Consider the following 16,248-nt stretch of genomic DNA (forward strand, 5'->3'; position numbering starts at 1 on the left):
CCCCCCCTGCCACTCTTCCCCAGGAGGAACACACGCACTGGGGGCAAAGACCTGCTCTCATCGCTGCATCCTCCTCGGCTCTGCCCAGGCACGGCCACGGGTCGTTGAATCTGTGCTCGGGAGCTCCCAGGGGCAAACCAGTGCGAGCTGGGAATAGACAGAGCAAGGCTGGAAGTCCCCAGAGCTGTGCCTGCCCTGGGTTCAGATTGCCACTCTTCCCCAGGAGGAACACACGCACTGGGGGCAAAGACCTGCTCTCATCGCTGCATCCTCCTCGGCTCTGCCCAGGCACGGCCACGGGTCGTTGAATCTGTGCTCGGGAGCTCCCAGGGGCAAACCAGTGCGAGCTGGGAATAGACAGAGCAAGGCTGGAAGTCCCCAGAGCTGTGCCTGCCCTGGGTTCAGATGCTCGGGGCGTCCTGGCTGTCCCTAGTATGGATGCCCAGGCAGAGCTTAGCAATTCATTGCAATGCAGGGGGACCAGGAGGGACTCCCTCGAATGCCCCTGGGCCTCCAGCCTGCACGAGAGATTTGCCCTGGAAATGATTGAATCCTGAACCATGCTTCTTGCTTCCCCCAGGCTCCATCCAGTAGGCAGCAGGGGCCCTAGCCGGGGCGCGCATCCACGGTGCAGGTCACTGGCACCCGGGAGGCCGGGAGAGCATCCGAGGGCCAGCAGGGAAAGCAGCAGCCATCCATGCCGACCGTGTATGAGGCTGGGAAGCAGGTGAGTAGGAGACGAAGAAACCAGACCCCTGGCATGGTGTAGTAAGAGCACCCTCGGGTTGCCCCAGATTGGCCTGGCACTCTGCTGCCAGCCTTCAGGTCCTGGGGGTGAGAAGGGGAGCGAAAAGGGGAGATGGTTCCTGGCTGGGCCAGGGCGGACGCTTTCTTCCGTCGTTGTGGTCCAAGGGGGCTCGAGCTGGGTGGTGAGGTGGATATCCCAGGTGTGGCCTGGGCTGGGCACTGTGCTGGCGGCCACGGTGAGTTCACCCACCCCGCGCTCTTCCCCTCTGCAGTACACAGGACCCGAGTCCACCGAGAGACCCCGTCCGATGTCCCGGCATGAGACGTCTCCGACAACGGTGCAACCGGCCGGCCACCATCGCCCCAACGCCTGCTGCTTCTGCTGGTGCTGCTGCTGCAGCTGCTCATGGTACGTCCGTCCCCGCGCCGAGCTCAGGATTGGGGTGGCTAGGCTGTCCCCACCCGCACCCTCTCCTTAGGGCGTCAGCTGTCTGGAGCAGCGGCCAATCTTTATACCCCGCGTTTATGCAGCGCCTAGCACGGCAGGGTCCTGATGCTCAGGCAGGGCTCCACGGTGCAGAAGAGAGCCAGCTTCCTCCTGAGTTCGGCACCCCTGGATGCTTGCGGCTCGGTGGATTCCCCTCCTCCCAGAACGCAGACAGCAGCCTTGTCTTTTAAAAGCAACAACAAAAAAAACCCAACCCAACCCCGCTGTGTAGCTGCTGCCAGCAGACACTTCCTGAGCGCACGTGGGACCGGCGGCACGTCCGGGCTGCCAGCGCATCCGCGTGCTCGCGCTGGGTTTATAGTTGGGAAGCGGCTTCGATGCGGTGTTTAAAAACCGACTGTAAACACCCTGCTGAGCAGATGGGCCGGTGTTTGCATCGCATGTTCGGAGCCCCTGCGAGCCTCCCCATACGTGTGAGAGGGAGAGACGTGGGCTACCACGCAGAGACTTTGCAGGGTTTGTCCTGAGACTCTGCAGTTAGTACCTGGATGAGCAAACCTAACAGCAGCATTTTCTCCAGGGCCTGGCATGGAGAGGGGCTTGCAGCTGGGAGGCTCATGGGGGCACAGGGCAGCACAAGCTCTTCTGAAACCCATTAAATCCTGGCGTGGCCGCGTGTCACCCCCACTAGATTGCCCCCCGGAGCTAGTGAGGCTATGCACAGACAGACAGACCTTGAACCTGCTCTAAAAGGGGTGCCTGGGGGCTCACAGCAGCTGTTACACTGGAGCTACTACATCAGCACGATGCTGTAGCAACACCAGCAAGCTAAAATTGTCCCAGTTTCAATCCGGGGTGAAACCAGGCTAAGGCTGCGATGGTTTTGTCACCTTGTACCACCCTCGGGGCAGGCAGATGTAGCAGCTCCATCACCACAGCTTCTAGGGCGTCGTTTCATATCGGTGCAGCTTGCCCATTCCTTTATAGATGGGGGTTTTGCTCCCTGTTAACCAAGTCAACGGGGAAAATAAATGTTCCCTCCTGGCCAGAGCCTGATGCTTGCAGGCTGGGAACTGTTTTGAAACCCTGTAAACATCTGGAAGAGCAGCTGCAGGCAGCTGCTGCATAGTTGTGTGCAGCAGTGACCCCCTCCGGAGCGAGACACCCTTTGTTTCTGGTGTCGCATGGCGTTTCGGCTCTGAACACCAGGTGCAAGGTTAGGCCACTTGCGGGGAGGTGGGGAGGGGCTGGAGGCCTTGTCTGTGGGGGGGACAGAGCGCTTGTTCAGCAGACTGGATGGAGGGAGGGAAGCTAGCCTGGAAGGACGGACTCTGCAGGTCCTGTCCGTGCAGCGTTGGCCCGGGTGCTTGTGTCAGGCAGCTCCATAGGCAAACCCATGACTGGAGCCGCTAGCAAATGCCAGGGATGAGTTTGGACTGCTGAAGTGCGGAGAGTCCTGAGCCATGCATGGTGCCACCTGCCCCCATCTCCTGATGCCAGAAGCCAAGGTATCCACCCCTACAGAGACAGGCTGCACTTATCTCAGGTGCCCCATCCGGGTCTGTCCTCACTGGCTCATGGTGCAAGCTGGTGCCTCGTGCACAGCCACTTCCAGCAGGGCAATGGGAAGAGGGGAGAAACCCAAGCAGAAAGCTCCCAGGTCCATCACAGAGCCCCCCCTCCTTCATGCAGACACCAGACCCCATGGTCCAAGTGGCAGCGAGTTGCCACCCCCCCCAAAAACCATCACTTTGTTCTTCCTCTAGCTGCAGGAAGGCCCCACCAGAGCTAAACTACTCAGCCGAATTATAGACATCCCAGCATCTGTGTCCATCAGCCGTGGCATAGCTACTTGTCAGGCTTTGCAAGCTAAGCAGGACAGGGCTGGGGGATTTGGATGAGGGGCTTCTGCAGAACAAATAGTTTCTTGAGGAGATGGCATTGATTTGGTAATCAATGCTAGCACCCTGTGTGGTGCTGGGAGCACGGCCCCAGGACAAGATCCAGCATCTCTTTTTGGAAACATAGGAGCGTCGAAGCAGAGCAGATTCCACCTTGGCCGGTTGCATTGGACTTCTCCTCCGGCAGAAAGTGAATGCAGTCCCCTGCATGTCTGTTCTGCGAGGCAGTTGCATGCAATGTTAAACTGCCAGGCTTTGCACGGGCAGGGCCACGTTTCAGCTGTGGGCAGAAGCAATCCCATTATGCCAGGGGCTAGCATAAGGCTGCAAAACTCATTGCAGGGGGAAGCTGAGCTTTCAGCCAGATTTTCAAAGGGAGTGGACATGTGCTGGGAGGAAAGGGGCATCGCTATCTATGGAGCAGGGGAGTGAGGAGCACGGCCTCTGCATCAGACCTTCCTGGACCTGAAATGCTGGAGGCTGCAAGAGAGAGAGGAACAAAGTTCGGTCAGACCCAGCCGCTGTGAGACAGGAGACTGGGCTGGATGGACCTATGGTCCGACCTAGTACATGGCAGATCTTATGTTCTCCATACCCTGCATTGCTAGAGAAGTCGTGAGAAGTGGCAATTGCATTTTTTGGATGCATATTCATTTGTAATAAAGCCAAATAATTCAGCAGAGAGCACAAGAGGGCAAAACCTACACTGGGCTGAGCAAGTGGTATCCTCACGTGATGGAGAGCACGGGCATCGGTGACGTATAGGCACGCAGGTGCCTGGCGGCCCTGGTCCCAGCCGTCTTAGCCGCCTTCTTCTCAGGGAAAAGGGACCTGGAGGAAGCGAGCGTCTTGTCACCCGGCCTGTTCCCTCAACCCCACCCCAACACCCTCTTTTGGCCCGGGGAGGAAGAAGGCCCGGCGTTAATCTGGTCCGAGCAGAGCCGGGAGAGTGTCACAAGCAGGAAGCGCTCTTCCTGCTGCGGTTGGACGTGGGCGTCCGAGTCGAGAGGCCTGAGGGAAGCGGGCAGCGGACGGCTCGGGGGCTGGCGAGGAGCAGGGGAGCTTTGGAAAAAATAAGAGAGAGGGGGAAGCCTAAAAAACCCACCTGCCAGGTGAGAGGGCAGGGTGGAAAACACCCTGCTAGGGGCATTGCTTCCCAGCCCTGGCGCTTCCCCGGCGAGACCCGTCCAGACCAGCTTGCAGATTCCGGCGCGTGCATGCGTGTGAGTGTGCGAGTGCACGCGCCCGTCCTCGAGTCTGCAGCTTTTAGCATCCCTTAGTCTAGCTCTTGCCAGAGACGACCAAACTTGGGCAGCATTCGGGCTGACAGGGAGCCGGTCTTCCTGCGGAGGAGTAGGGCTCAGTGGTTAAAGCACAGCCAAAGGCATCAGGAGTGCTGACCACAGCTCAGCCGCTAGCTTCCCATGTACGGGGCCAGCCTGGGTGTGCCTCAGTTTCCCCATCTGTAGCCCAGAAGTGATGATCCCGAGTGGTTTCTCAAGGCTCATTAGGAACCGATCAGTTGTTAGCCCTTTCCTTAGAGGAGCAGGATGCGACTTGCCTTCTGAGGCCCCGTGTACCCTGCGGGCGCGGAGCACGCAGCTCTGCACGAGTATTTTTTACCAGCAGCAGCTTGCTGCATCATCCGGTGCCATTCACGGACAGCAGCCCTGACTTCTCACCGGCGTGTCTGCGCCCCAGAGATTTGGGGGGTAGGAGTCAGATGAGCACTGCAGTGCCTAGGTCTCCTATTGCTGCCCGCTCAACATGGGGGGACGCAGGGGTGTAAAATAAAGGCCTAGCAATGCAGCCTGGGTCTTTCCTGCTGTGGTCTGAGCAGCGCATTTCTGCCTGGTCCCCACATCCATCCCCGTGGCGTCGGCTTTGCCCTTGCTGCAGTCTCAGGAAATCCGTCTCTCTGCCTGGAGGCTTCCAGCAAGGAGACCCCCCCGAAGTCGCGTTACTGCCAGCGGCTCCATGCTCGGTTGCTTTCTTTCCCTCGAGCTGCTGATTTCAGATCTGAGTCAGCCTCGAAGCAGAGCCCCCTCCTTCCCCCGCGACACGCACCCGCTGCCCCCGGAAGCTGCCAGGGCTCAGCTCGCTTCGGAGAGCTGCAGGATTTCGTCTTCTCCTTTATTAATTCAGATACCGACAGCGAGGTCCAGGGCTCCTCGGGTTTGGTCCGAGGCAGCACTGGCCCCTGCTGACCAGCTCCAGCTATTACTGCTGCGTGTTTTTTATTCATCCTGCTGTCAGCATTGGGGCTGCGGACACCTGTTCCCCTCTATTTCACGCCCTTCCTCTTCCTCGGTGGCTGTTCTTCCCGCAAGCGGGATCAGAGGTGGCGCAGTCCCCTGGAGAGCGGATGCAAGAGCCGGGGGGCTCGCGCAGCTCGTACTTTGTCGTGCATGCAGGTGTCTGCCCCTGGCTTCGAGGGGCTTCCTGCAAGGGAACAGCCTCTCTGGTGGAGACTGGAGGGGCACGATTAGGACCTGGAAGGGCTTGGAAGCCTCCTCTCCCAGTTTGTGAACTGGGAGGAGGATTCTGGCTCTGCTGGTGCGCACGGCTAGGCAGGGAAAGCTGGGATTGAAGCACGTTGTGTCAGTAGCTGATGGAAGCTCCCCTTTCTGGCTGTGCTAGGACTTGCTCTCGGCGCGAGCATTATAAACCCACCCAGCTGGAAGTGGAAGGGAGCCCCCTTTACCGGAAGAGTCGGACCCAAATGCATAACCCCCCTGCTAGCCCCTGTCTGCTCCCTCCGCGGCTGGGTGAAACATCAGCAGAAAGGAGGAACGCTTGGAAATGAGATGCCTGCCTGCGGAGCAGCTCGCTCGCCTTTCCATTTGCATTGGCCACTGACATCCTCCATCCTCGCCATCTGCTTTTTGGAGCCTCTCGACTGCAAAGCCAGGGGCTGCTGAGCCAGGCTGGACCAGCACGGCCGTCCATTTAAATGCACCTAGCGCTTAGGAGCGGGGCAGCTGGTCCAAGGGGGAGAAAAGGCAGGTGGGTTGGGCTGTCTGGTGCAGGTTTGATGCACGGAGGAGCCGGGCAGAGGGAAAGGCAGCTTTGAAGGTCTGTGCATGTCTGCCGCAGCCTGAGCTCATGGGGAGTGAGTCACAGAAATGGCATGTATGAACGTGCTCCGGGTGCTTCAGCTGGCCTTCCCCTGCCGCCCAGGTGCTGCAACGCAGATGCCACATGTGGCTGGTGGGCCAGGCAGGGGCTTATCCGTGCTGCTGCCAGAGTCCGAGCCACCTTTGACAGCTGCTTTCCTGCCAGGAAGACAAAGAAATGCAGAGAGAGCAGCAGGGCTCCCATCCTGCCCCATCAAGGGTCCCAGAGCATCCGGGGCTTAGCTTTAAAAGGACGGTCCGGGCAATGCTGGCAGCCCCTGAGCAGATGCCATGGGGATAATGAGGTCCCGGCCCCCGGTCCTGGTGGGAATGGGTACGGGCCTGCCTGCAACGTGGTTACTACCTCTCCGTCTGCCCCCCAGGAACGAAGACCGGGAGCGAGCCTGGAGGGCATCTCGCGGCACCAAACTGGAGACCATACCCAACTGTGAAGCTTGGTGAGTGGCTGGGACCCTGGGTCTTCCCCTGCATGGGCATGGCTGGTGGTGGCACTCTTGGCCGCTGTGCCAGCGTGCTGTGGAGCAAGCCAAGCTGCACGGCACTCGTCTCTCCTGCCCTCCGAGACACGGCCTGTGTCTGCCCACGCCGTGACCCAGAGACGCGCACAGCCGTGCTGCCATCGTGTGCTCATGCCCCTTGGCAGCAGGTATTACGGAGGCAACTAGGAGTGAGGACTCCTGGGTTCTCCTCCCTGCTCTGCCACTGACTGCTCTGTGTGACCGTGGGCAAGTCACCTGGCTGCTGCAGGCTTCCCGGCCTGAACTGCAAGCGTTCACAAAGGGGCTTTGTCGGACTCGATGCCGTTGTGTTCAAAAGCACGACGGGCCCCCTGTGCCCCAGCCTGGGGAGAGGCCACACAGCATCCCCCTCCCAAGCCATCTCTCCTGCACTGGGTTTTGGGTTTCCCCATCCTGCCTTCCTGCTGCTCCTGCCCTTGAGCTAATCCTGGGGGGAGTTGCAAAGGAAATGCACTGAGCAGGGCCCCCATTGCAAGCAGGGTCCGAGCTGGAGCAGAGAGGCAGGTTGTGAGCAAAAGGGAGGGGAACAACGGAAAAGGCTAACACTTTGCAAGCCTACCCTCCGTGCCAGCCCAGCTCCACCCTGCTCCTTCTCCATCACCATCCTCCTTCGTGCTATGCAGGCCCCCGGGACCATGACAGCACAGCTGGCATCGATCCCCTTCTCGAGGCCACGCTGAGTCCTTTGGGAAAGTCCTGCCCATGCCCACGAGCTGTGGGGCTGCCATTTCCATCCCCAAAATGATGCTTCCTTTCTCCGTCGAGAGTCCCAGCGTGAGTCCTGTCGCACCAGGCTTCGCCCTGTGCCCTAGAGATGCCCCCTCCCTGGGCTGTCAGGGCAGGGGTGCCCTGCTGCCGTGTCGGTCCCGCGTTTCCCACACTGGATCCGACAGCTAAATGTAGCCTGCGGGGATCTAAATATACCTCGAGCCACAAGGTCGCCGAATAGCAAGCCCGGAGGGGGGTGGCAGGCCCTGCTGCTGTGGGAGCCGTGGCCATATAAGGATTTCGTAATTAGTCGAGGGACCGATTGTCTTGGCTGGACAGAGGCAGGGGCAGGCGAGATGCCGTCAGGCCGTAACTGCCCTCGTCCCCGCTTCCCAAGGGCAGGATCCAGCTCTGCTTGGGGATGTCAGCATCCTTCGCAGCCTGCCCACACCCCGACCAGCCGCCCACGACTCACTCCTTCGAGTCCTGCTGTTCCTCCGCGGCGGCAGGAACGGAGCCCACAAGTCAGACAAGGATCCTGAAGGTCATTTTATTCCCAGATCTGAGACCCGCCACCGGCTTGGACCAACCAACCGTAACTGCAGGATGTGGCAGGCTCTGGTCCTGGTGGGTCCAGCATCCACTGATTAGTGCCCTTAGAAGTAAATAAGTAACCCATTAAAACCACAGAACTAGCTTTCCTGTGGTCTTCGTATCCCCGCGAGAAGCCTGCGGCGATGCTGCAAACCCACGGCTGCTCTCTGGCGCGGAGGTTTTAAATGCGTGTCCGCCCAGGTCAGGTATCCACATCGCAGCCCCTCACACAGAGCCGGGGACTTCCCACTTCCCAAAATTTGTCATTTGGGGTCTAGTGTGATGTTTCATTGGGGGGTTTTGGCGGGGCCGGAGGTTTGTTTCATTATTTAGCTCCTTGTTTCAACTAGAAAGGTTAGGTCTGTTGCACTGTGAAGGCATCCTACAACCATCCTACAAGTCATACATCGTAGACCTCGTTCAATGTCATTAAATCTATGAACCATAGCAAATGAGGGTGGGAAGGGCCCTCGGGAGGCCACATCTCATCCAACCCCCTGCTCCAAGCAGGACCATCGTTTTCAGGCAAATCGTTGAAAGATTTTGATTGGCAACTATTGCAAAAGGACATGTTCCAGCTTGTGTGAGACTTCCCCCGCTTCCCTCCCCCTTCTTTTTTTAAGGCACAAACTATGTGCCAAGTTTCACGTGGGATCCAGACTCAGGACAGACCCTTGACTTCCATCTCCCGGCGGCAATCTTTTTCCATGTATTTCCTGCTGGCTGCAAAAATGTCACCCATCTCCAAGCACATCAGCTTGCAATCTATCCGGAAAGATAAGGCAGGGGTTTCCCAGCTGGAGCGTACTGGGACAGGGGCGACCTCTCAGCTGGGGAGCTTACTCCAGACGCATCCCAGCTCGCAGTGCGGAAAAGAAACAGCTAAGCACCATGAACGCGCCTTGGGCGTATTATCCCGAGCCGACGCTCTGTAAAAGCTGACCTGGGTTTTTTTGCAGCTTCCCAAACTCGGGGCCAGATCGGACGTGCTCCCTTCCCCAGCTTGTGGGAGGACGAGGGTGGGGTTCTTCGTTCCCAGTCCGAATGGCCAAAAGCGGCTGCCCCGTTATGTCTGTGTGCATCCCCATGAAATCCAGACCAGCCGTGGGACGGCTCCGATGCACATGAACACCGACACCCCGCTGCGAACTAGCGAGATGCGACTCGTGTCCGATGGGCAGCGATAGCACGAACAGGAAATATTAACCCCCTCGGCACTGGCAGGAAACGCTGCTTTATATACCCACTTTGCTTTCCCGCAGGACCGCTCCAGCCTTCCTATCCCACAATGCCTTGCAGCTTTGGACGAGTCTGAGCTGATGCTCCCAAATTTTGCCGCCCAGATATTAACTCTTCCGTGACAGGAGGAGACAGGTGGGCAGGCTGTCCTAGGGACTGCAGGGAGAGAGGACAAGTCACCAGCTACGGGCAGGCAGGATTTGGCTCATAGAAATCATAGAAAATGAGGGTTGAAGGGAGCTCAGGAGGTCACATCTAGTCCGACCCCCTGCTCCAAGCAGGACCAGCCCCAACTACATCATCCCAGCCACGGCTTTGTCTAGCCGGGTCTTAAAGGATGGAGGCTGCACCACCTCTCTGGGTAACCCGTTCCAGTGCCCACAGTAATTTTCTCTCTCGTTCCCTCCTCCTCCTTTTCTTTTCTTGTGATGTCCCTTTGCTGCGGCCTGACCAGCACCAAACCGACTCCCGAGGAGGTCCGGGGCTGGTCCCAGTCGTTCGACAAGCTGATGAAGAACCCGGCCGGCCGGAACGTGTTCCGGGAATTCTTACGGACTGAGTACAGCGAGGAAAACATGCTCTTTTGGTTAGCATGCGAGGAACTCAAAAACGAGTGCAACAAGCACACCATCGACGAGAAGGCCCGGATGATCTACGAGGACTACATCTCCATCCTCTCCCCCAAGGAGGTACGGTGCTCCCGGCATGCCCCTAGCCTTGGGGCTCAGTGGGATCTCAGGCAGGGTGTGCGAGCTTCACGCTAAGCTGCATGCACTCCTTCTTCAGCCTTGGGTAGGCCAATATATTTTTTTTTTTTTTAAATGAGATCCCCGAACCCATGCATCTGCTCCTGGAAGGGGCCAGCATAGTCCCAAAGTGCCCCAGCATTGCCAGGTCCCCGTGACCCCCGACTCCTGGGCGCGTGGCTGCCTTCCCCCTTGAGAGGCTGGGCCTTATCTCTACTGAGACCTGGATCCTACAACCCTCCTCTGCCTACACAAGTCTCCCTTAGGATGGAAGGCGTCAGCCTCAAACCGCATGCACAAAAGGTGTGAAATGAAAACGAATGACACAGGCCGTTGGCAGCGCTTCCACTACGCACGGATAAACTGGACGCCAGTTCGGGCTGGCGTCCAGAGAGCTCCACAGGGGTTAATAGTGGCACTCGTTTCCTGTTGCTAGATCTAGTTCCTAATTGGGGTAAAGCAACCACAGCCCAGGACCCTCTTGCATTGCATTTGGCATAGTTTATCCCTCTTCTCCCCATCCCAGAGCTCAGGCAACAAGCTTGGGATTCGAGTGGCAGCAGCTTTTGTCTGCAGTGCTGTTGCGCTCAAGACTGGGGTAGCCAGACGCCCCACATCCTGGCTTTCCGGGTGTCAGGATCCTGCCGTGGAAATCCCCGGGGACCTCAGGCTGGGCTGGCAGGACCCAGCCCAGGGGCAGCTTTTTGTCTGACCGCATTATTTTAAAAGAAAAAAGTCACCCTCCCTGCTCAGACTCTTGGCTTTTAAAGATCAATACGCCCAAGGCCATCTGGACTGGCTCCCCCCGCTCCTAGCCAACAGCAGCTCGCATGCCCTGTGGCCAGTGCCACATGTGCACGCAACCCTCCAGCCCCTGTTCCTCGGGGAAAGGAGGTGTAAACCCCATGGAGAGGCGGAAAGGCAGCTTTGCAGTGCTGTGACAGATGGCCGGGGCACTGGGGACCTGGGACTGTGGCCTCCTAAAGCAGGAGGATGCTTCTCCCTGCCTGAATGCAACACCTGAACAGGAGGTAGACGTCCCTGGAGAGCCTGGGATGGGGACGCTCAGCGTATTGCTGGCTTCTGCCTCGAGAGGGCACCGGGAAGCCAACCCTGAGGGATGCTAGCATGGCAGCCCTTGCCGGCAGCTCAGGAAGGGTCTCTTTGGGTGTGTGCGTTAAGGCACGTTTCCTAATGTGCATTAAATATAGTACCTCCAATGTGAGGTACTAAATCAATATGCATTAGGCTGCCTTAATGTGCCGTAGTGCAAGCACACACTTTTTAGGCGATACTTAATGCACAGTAGCCTATTTTACTGCGCATTAGCATAATAGCACATTTTTTTTACGTGCCACTTTAATGCACAGTAAAATAGGCTACTGCGCATTAAAGTGCACATGGAGACGCGCCCTTTGGTGCCAGTCAGGCAGCTAAACCCCTTGAAGGGTCCTCGGCCAAGCGAGCAGGGACAGGCAGATGGAAGGGGCTGTATGCGGGAGGCTCGTGCCATGCAGCTGGGCCGGGGGTTTTGGGGGCTGGGGCGGTGCCCCGCGCGCCAGGGAAGGGGGGCGGTCGCACCAGCTAACGGCCTTGTCCTCTCCCTGCCGCGCAGGTGAGCCTGGACTCCCGGGTGCGCGAGGTCATCAACAGGAAGATGCAGGAGCCCTCGTCACACACCTTCGACGACGCGCAGCTGCAGATCTACACGCTCATGCACAGAGACTCCTACCCCCGCTTCCTGAACTCTGCCATATACAAATCGCTGCTCCAGAGCGTCTCCCGGTCGTCCTCAGAGTCCTAAGGCCCCCGCGTCCCCCGTCCCCGACGCCAGCGGCCCGTGGAAGCCCCACAAACAATTTCTTTTGTATGCCGGTGGACCGGGCGGTGGGGGGTCCGTCTCTCTTCCCCCACGCTGTAGGGAAGCCTTGGGGGCCAGGAGGGCTGCAGCCCCCTCGCCCTTGTTCCTCGCTCTCACCGTCCACCTCCAGTTTTTAGCTTTAGCTACGACCATCACCCTGGTTTCCTGACCACTAGGATATATCATACCCCTGCCCCCTTCCACGTCCCCTCCATCTTCTCCCTCCCATCCCGTCCTCGGTGACCTTCCTGGCGTTGCCTCTTCGAACCGGGGCAGCGCCGTCGTGGGATCGTCCGACTCAGGCCTCGCTTTTACTACTGAATCCCGGTCGTCGTCTGGAGCAGGCACGAGGGCGTGGGCGGGAGGTGGCCACGGGAGAGGAGACTCGAGGGGCTGAAGTCAGGCCTGGCCTCTCCCCCGCCCACCCCAAATCCCCACTCCTAGGTCTGAAGAGGTCACTTTATCGCACTCCTCACCGGCTGGTCCCCATCTCCCCCCGTCTCCCCTTCGAGATGTGTTGCTTTTCTTTTTTTTTTTTTTTTTCCCTAGTTTTTTTTTTTTACATTTGATTTTCAACGCTTCGTAGTCAACTTTCATTGCGGGACGCGGCGGGGCACGTGCCACCAGCATCGGGTGGCGGCACCGTGCTCCGTGGCAGGAGCTGCGTCCTGTTCAGGGCGGGCGAGGCGTGAAGGACCCATCTCCCCCCTCCAACATGTAACCTCCCACCCCCTGATCACAGCCCTTCTGCGTGAGCTTCCCAGTCCGACGGTCAAACCAGAGCTGCTCGCTTCCCAGCCGGAGCTGCCTTGCACTGATGGGGAGAAAGGAACTGCACTGTGATACCGGAGGGCTCCCATTCCCCTCCCGTTTTCCATGCCTGGAAGATGGTCTCATGGGGATGGACCCCACTGCACCCCAGGCTCCGAGCCGATGGAGGGTGGTCCCCTGCCTGGCTGGGAGGAGATGCCCTGGGAGAGGGCTGGGAATTTCCCCGATGGACCTTTTTTTCCCCTCTACAATTTAGATGAGAAACCCAAAGTTTCCCACCAGCTGGGCTGTTCAGCTCATGCAGGTGCCTGGCTTCTTAGCGTGTCCCCAAGCAGGGGGCCAAAGTTTCAGGTGGTGCAGGGAAGCCTTAAAAAACCAGCAAAGAGAAAACTGGGGAATCCTGTTCTGGGGGAAATCCTGGTTTGGGATGTTGGGTTCGTGGCAGACCCAGACGCCTGCATTGCGTCCGGCTGTGCTTGTAATACAGCAGCAAAAAACTACGTCTCATGGGAGGGCTGTGGGAAGCCCAGCTCAAGCAAACATGGAGCAAAAGGGGGAAAAGGCTGGGCAGCGGGGAGCCGAGGCAGCAGGTCGAGCGGGGGGAGCAGACCTGGCAGCACCCTTCTGTGATTGGGGGTTGAGGGCAAAACAGAAGCCAAAGAAACCCCTGAGCCCCTCTATAGGATGTGGAGACGGGGCCTGGACCCTGATTAAATCCAGGGCAGAGGCTTTGGAGGGCAAAAATGAGCAGCAGAGAGACCGTCCGTGCCACCTTTCCTGCCACCATCCCCAGCAGCCAGGGGTCTGCGCTGGCAGGACCACCGTGGTTTGCTTATTGCTCTCATTGCTCATGGAAGCGGTGGTTGGAAGACAAGCTGGTGCACTGCCTTCCTCACCAGCCCCTGCCTTTCCATCGGAAGGAAAATCCCACGCGGGGTGGCTTGGTACTCACGCCCAAAGTCCACAAAGGCCTTGGCGAAGTGTCGTGATTGCTAAGCATGTCCCCATCCCGATTCAAACCCAGACTCATCCTCCCCTACCCGCCTTCGCGCAGAGCCCGCATCAGGAACGGGGAGATGTGTCGTTGTGCTACCCCAGCTGGGCTTGGAGCGGAGACGGCCGTAAGGAGCAGGACGGGCACCACTTCCAAACCGATAGCAACCCTCCACCTTGCACCTCGTGCCCCACGAAGGATGCTCGTGCAGCTCCGTGGTCCAGGCTGCGAGTTGAAAGGAGATTTGGTGGGATACAATCCCTGCCAGAGATCTGCAGCTCTCTGGGTTAAAAACAGGGCCAGGAGGCAGACGGGGGACCAACCCTAGTGCACACGGCCGGGTCTTTTTCAGTATTAATGGGTAAGGAAACTCGCAGGTATCCCTTAGGGAGCAATACCCCAGCACGCTCCAGTACGCCAGCTCCAGGCATGACTTCTTACCGTCGTGCTACTGCCATGTCTGGGGCTCCTATTGCCAAATAGTGTATCTTTGTAAATAAAGGGACCCTCCTTCCCCCAGCGGCGTGGCGGCCTGGTTCGGTGTTGAGTGTATTTGCCGTGGTCTCTCTCGCGAGTGTTCCCACGGGACGGGAAACGCGGCGGGTGGCGAATCTATAATATATGTATATTTTTGTAACGCACGAGGACTTGTTTACTTGAGCTGCCTGCTGCGGCTCCCGTAGCTAGGACATTTCTACCACCAGCCATTGCCCTTCACTATGAAACACAGCCAACACCATGACACAGCCAGCTGGATGCCCCACACGCACACACAAACACATACAAATTTGGCCCAAAGTGGTTCTGTACCTCCCTACCATCTTGAAAGTCTCTGTTACGATGTAAAAGGATGATAGTCTTTACTGTCTGTACTGTCTTTACCAAAAAAAACCCCCAAAAACCTCATGGTTTTAATATTTATCTTCCCCTTCACTTCCCTCCAAAAAAAGGGGTAATCGTTTAGGGACATTGGTTCTTTTTATTGAAGATATTTTTTAAACAAACCAGAGAAAAGAGAAAAAGAAAACCAGTCTCCTCTCTTGTATTCTTTGTTTCGCGGGACCAGGGGTGTTGCAGTAAGGTTAGTTCCCTTTCCACAAGCTGGACGTACAATGCCAAAAAGAAACCTATTCTTGAGAAGAAGGAGACCAAGCTGGTTTAGGTAGGAATGCTGTAACCTCCATCCTATGGCGGACAGAGACGCGCGGGCGATGCTCCCCTCCCAGCAGGGCCGACTGCCTCCGCTTTGCAAGAAGCTGCAGCGATCGTGCTGGTGGGTGAAGGGAAGCCAGAGACCCCCGGGCCAAACCCTGCGAGATTCCCATTGTGATGGCCTGGACTCATAGTACCAACTCTCGGGATTTTTGGCGTTGTTCTTAGTCTACAGTTCAGGAATGTGAAAAACTTCACTCTTTCTTTCATCTATAAGATGGGTTGGGTTGGTGGAGCTGCATGCACACCCATCCCCAATCAAGTTGGCAATACTGTGGACTATCATCTGCAGGCGTAGCCTCGTGTGCCGGGGGCGCTACGGAAGGGTGCATCGGTAGCACACCAACACTGCTGGCTGACCCAAGTCGGGCATCGCCACATGCATTGTCAGGGTAAGGCACCAGGTACTTTCGTCTGTCCCGAATTGTCAGGAAGGCGGTGTTGGGATTCCTGCCTGCCAACTCGGCTGAAGGAGGAAATCAGGCTATTGCAAGAATGACTGCATGCAGAGTTTAGGTGGAGGGGAGGATAGCCAGGGGACATCCAAGCAGAAAAGCCAGAGGCGGAGGCATGTCAAGAGCACGCGGTGTATGCTAAAAGGCTACTGCCAAAAGCAGCTGCATTCGTGCATTCAGGCCAGTCACGTGGCCTGTAACCTGGGCGCACAAGCAATTTGGGGTCAAGAGAGGGAATGTGGCAGCACTCTTTTTCAACCCAAGAGAAGAAAATAAAGGTGTTCCATGTAGGTGGAAACAGCCTCTGCAGGGTCTCCCCCAGGCAGGAGATGGAAATAAATTCCCCCAGCCCTTTATGGCACCTGGCTGGTTTCCCACGGGCAGCCCTGCTTGGCTTCCCTAGGATCTGCGCACGCACATCCAGACTGAATTCGGCTCTGACATGCCTTCATGGGCTGGAAGGACTCCACGCTGGGTGTCGGAGAAAACAGCCCTCTGCTCCAGCAGCATTTCTGGGAGATCGAGTGAAAGCCCTGTAGGGACCTAGAGAGGGGAAGTGTGACTATGCCCAGGTTTGCCGAGCCAGCCTGCCCACACATGGATGTCGTGACCGGAGGGCTCCTGGTCCTATATCGGAGGCAGGAGGCTTAGAAGGATGCTGAGCTGCCTGTGCCCCCCCCACCGAAACACTTGGCTTCTGCGGGACAGCGATGCTAGTAAGCAAAGGCCTCTGGAAAGCACAGGGCCCCAAGCAGCGCCTGTCTGCGTTGCCTTCAGCCTCACTGCCTCTGCCGAACGCAGCTCCGTTATAGCGAGCTAACCTATCTGGTCTCATGCTCATTATTAACCATGCGTTTCAGCATCGTCCGAGTGAGTCACGCAATGCCCCTGGCTGCTGGAATGCTTTTAACTGAAGT

At 57.8% G+C, this 16,248-nt stretch overlaps 1 protein-coding gene across 2 annotated transcripts in view; it reads left to right on the forward strand.

Annotated features, from left to right (window-relative positions):
- RGS19 (regulator of G protein signaling 19) overlaps positions 1 to 14,301 on the forward strand; it is a 21,123-nt gene extending 6,822 nt beyond the window's left edge. The window contains exons 3-7 of one of the 2 annotated variants that reach the window (XM_025201698.1): positions 581 to 727; positions 1,020 to 1,156; positions 6,596 to 6,670; positions 9,747 to 10,084; positions 11,654 to 11,747. In XM_025201698.1, coding sequence (XP_025057483.1) covers positions 698 to 727; positions 1,020 to 1,156; positions 6,596 to 6,670; positions 9,747 to 10,056 — 552 coding nt within the window. In that variant the 5' untranslated portion in view covers positions 581 to 697 and the 3' untranslated portion in view covers positions 10,057 to 10,084; positions 11,654 to 11,747. Of the gene's footprint in view, positions 1 to 580; positions 728 to 1,019; positions 1,157 to 6,595; positions 6,671 to 9,746; positions 10,085 to 11,653 lie in introns of both variants that reach the window. The other variant, XM_006021654.3, reaches the window with a different exon arrangement.
- Positions 14,302 to 16,248: the final 1,947 nt, after the last annotated feature.

This window comes from Alligator sinensis, unplaced genomic scaffold (assembly GCF_000455745.1).
Source record: "Alligator sinensis unplaced genomic scaffold, ASM45574v1 scaffold752_1, whole genome shotgun sequence".
Taxonomy (NCBI): Eukaryota; Metazoa; Chordata; order Crocodylia; family Alligatoridae; genus Alligator; species Alligator sinensis.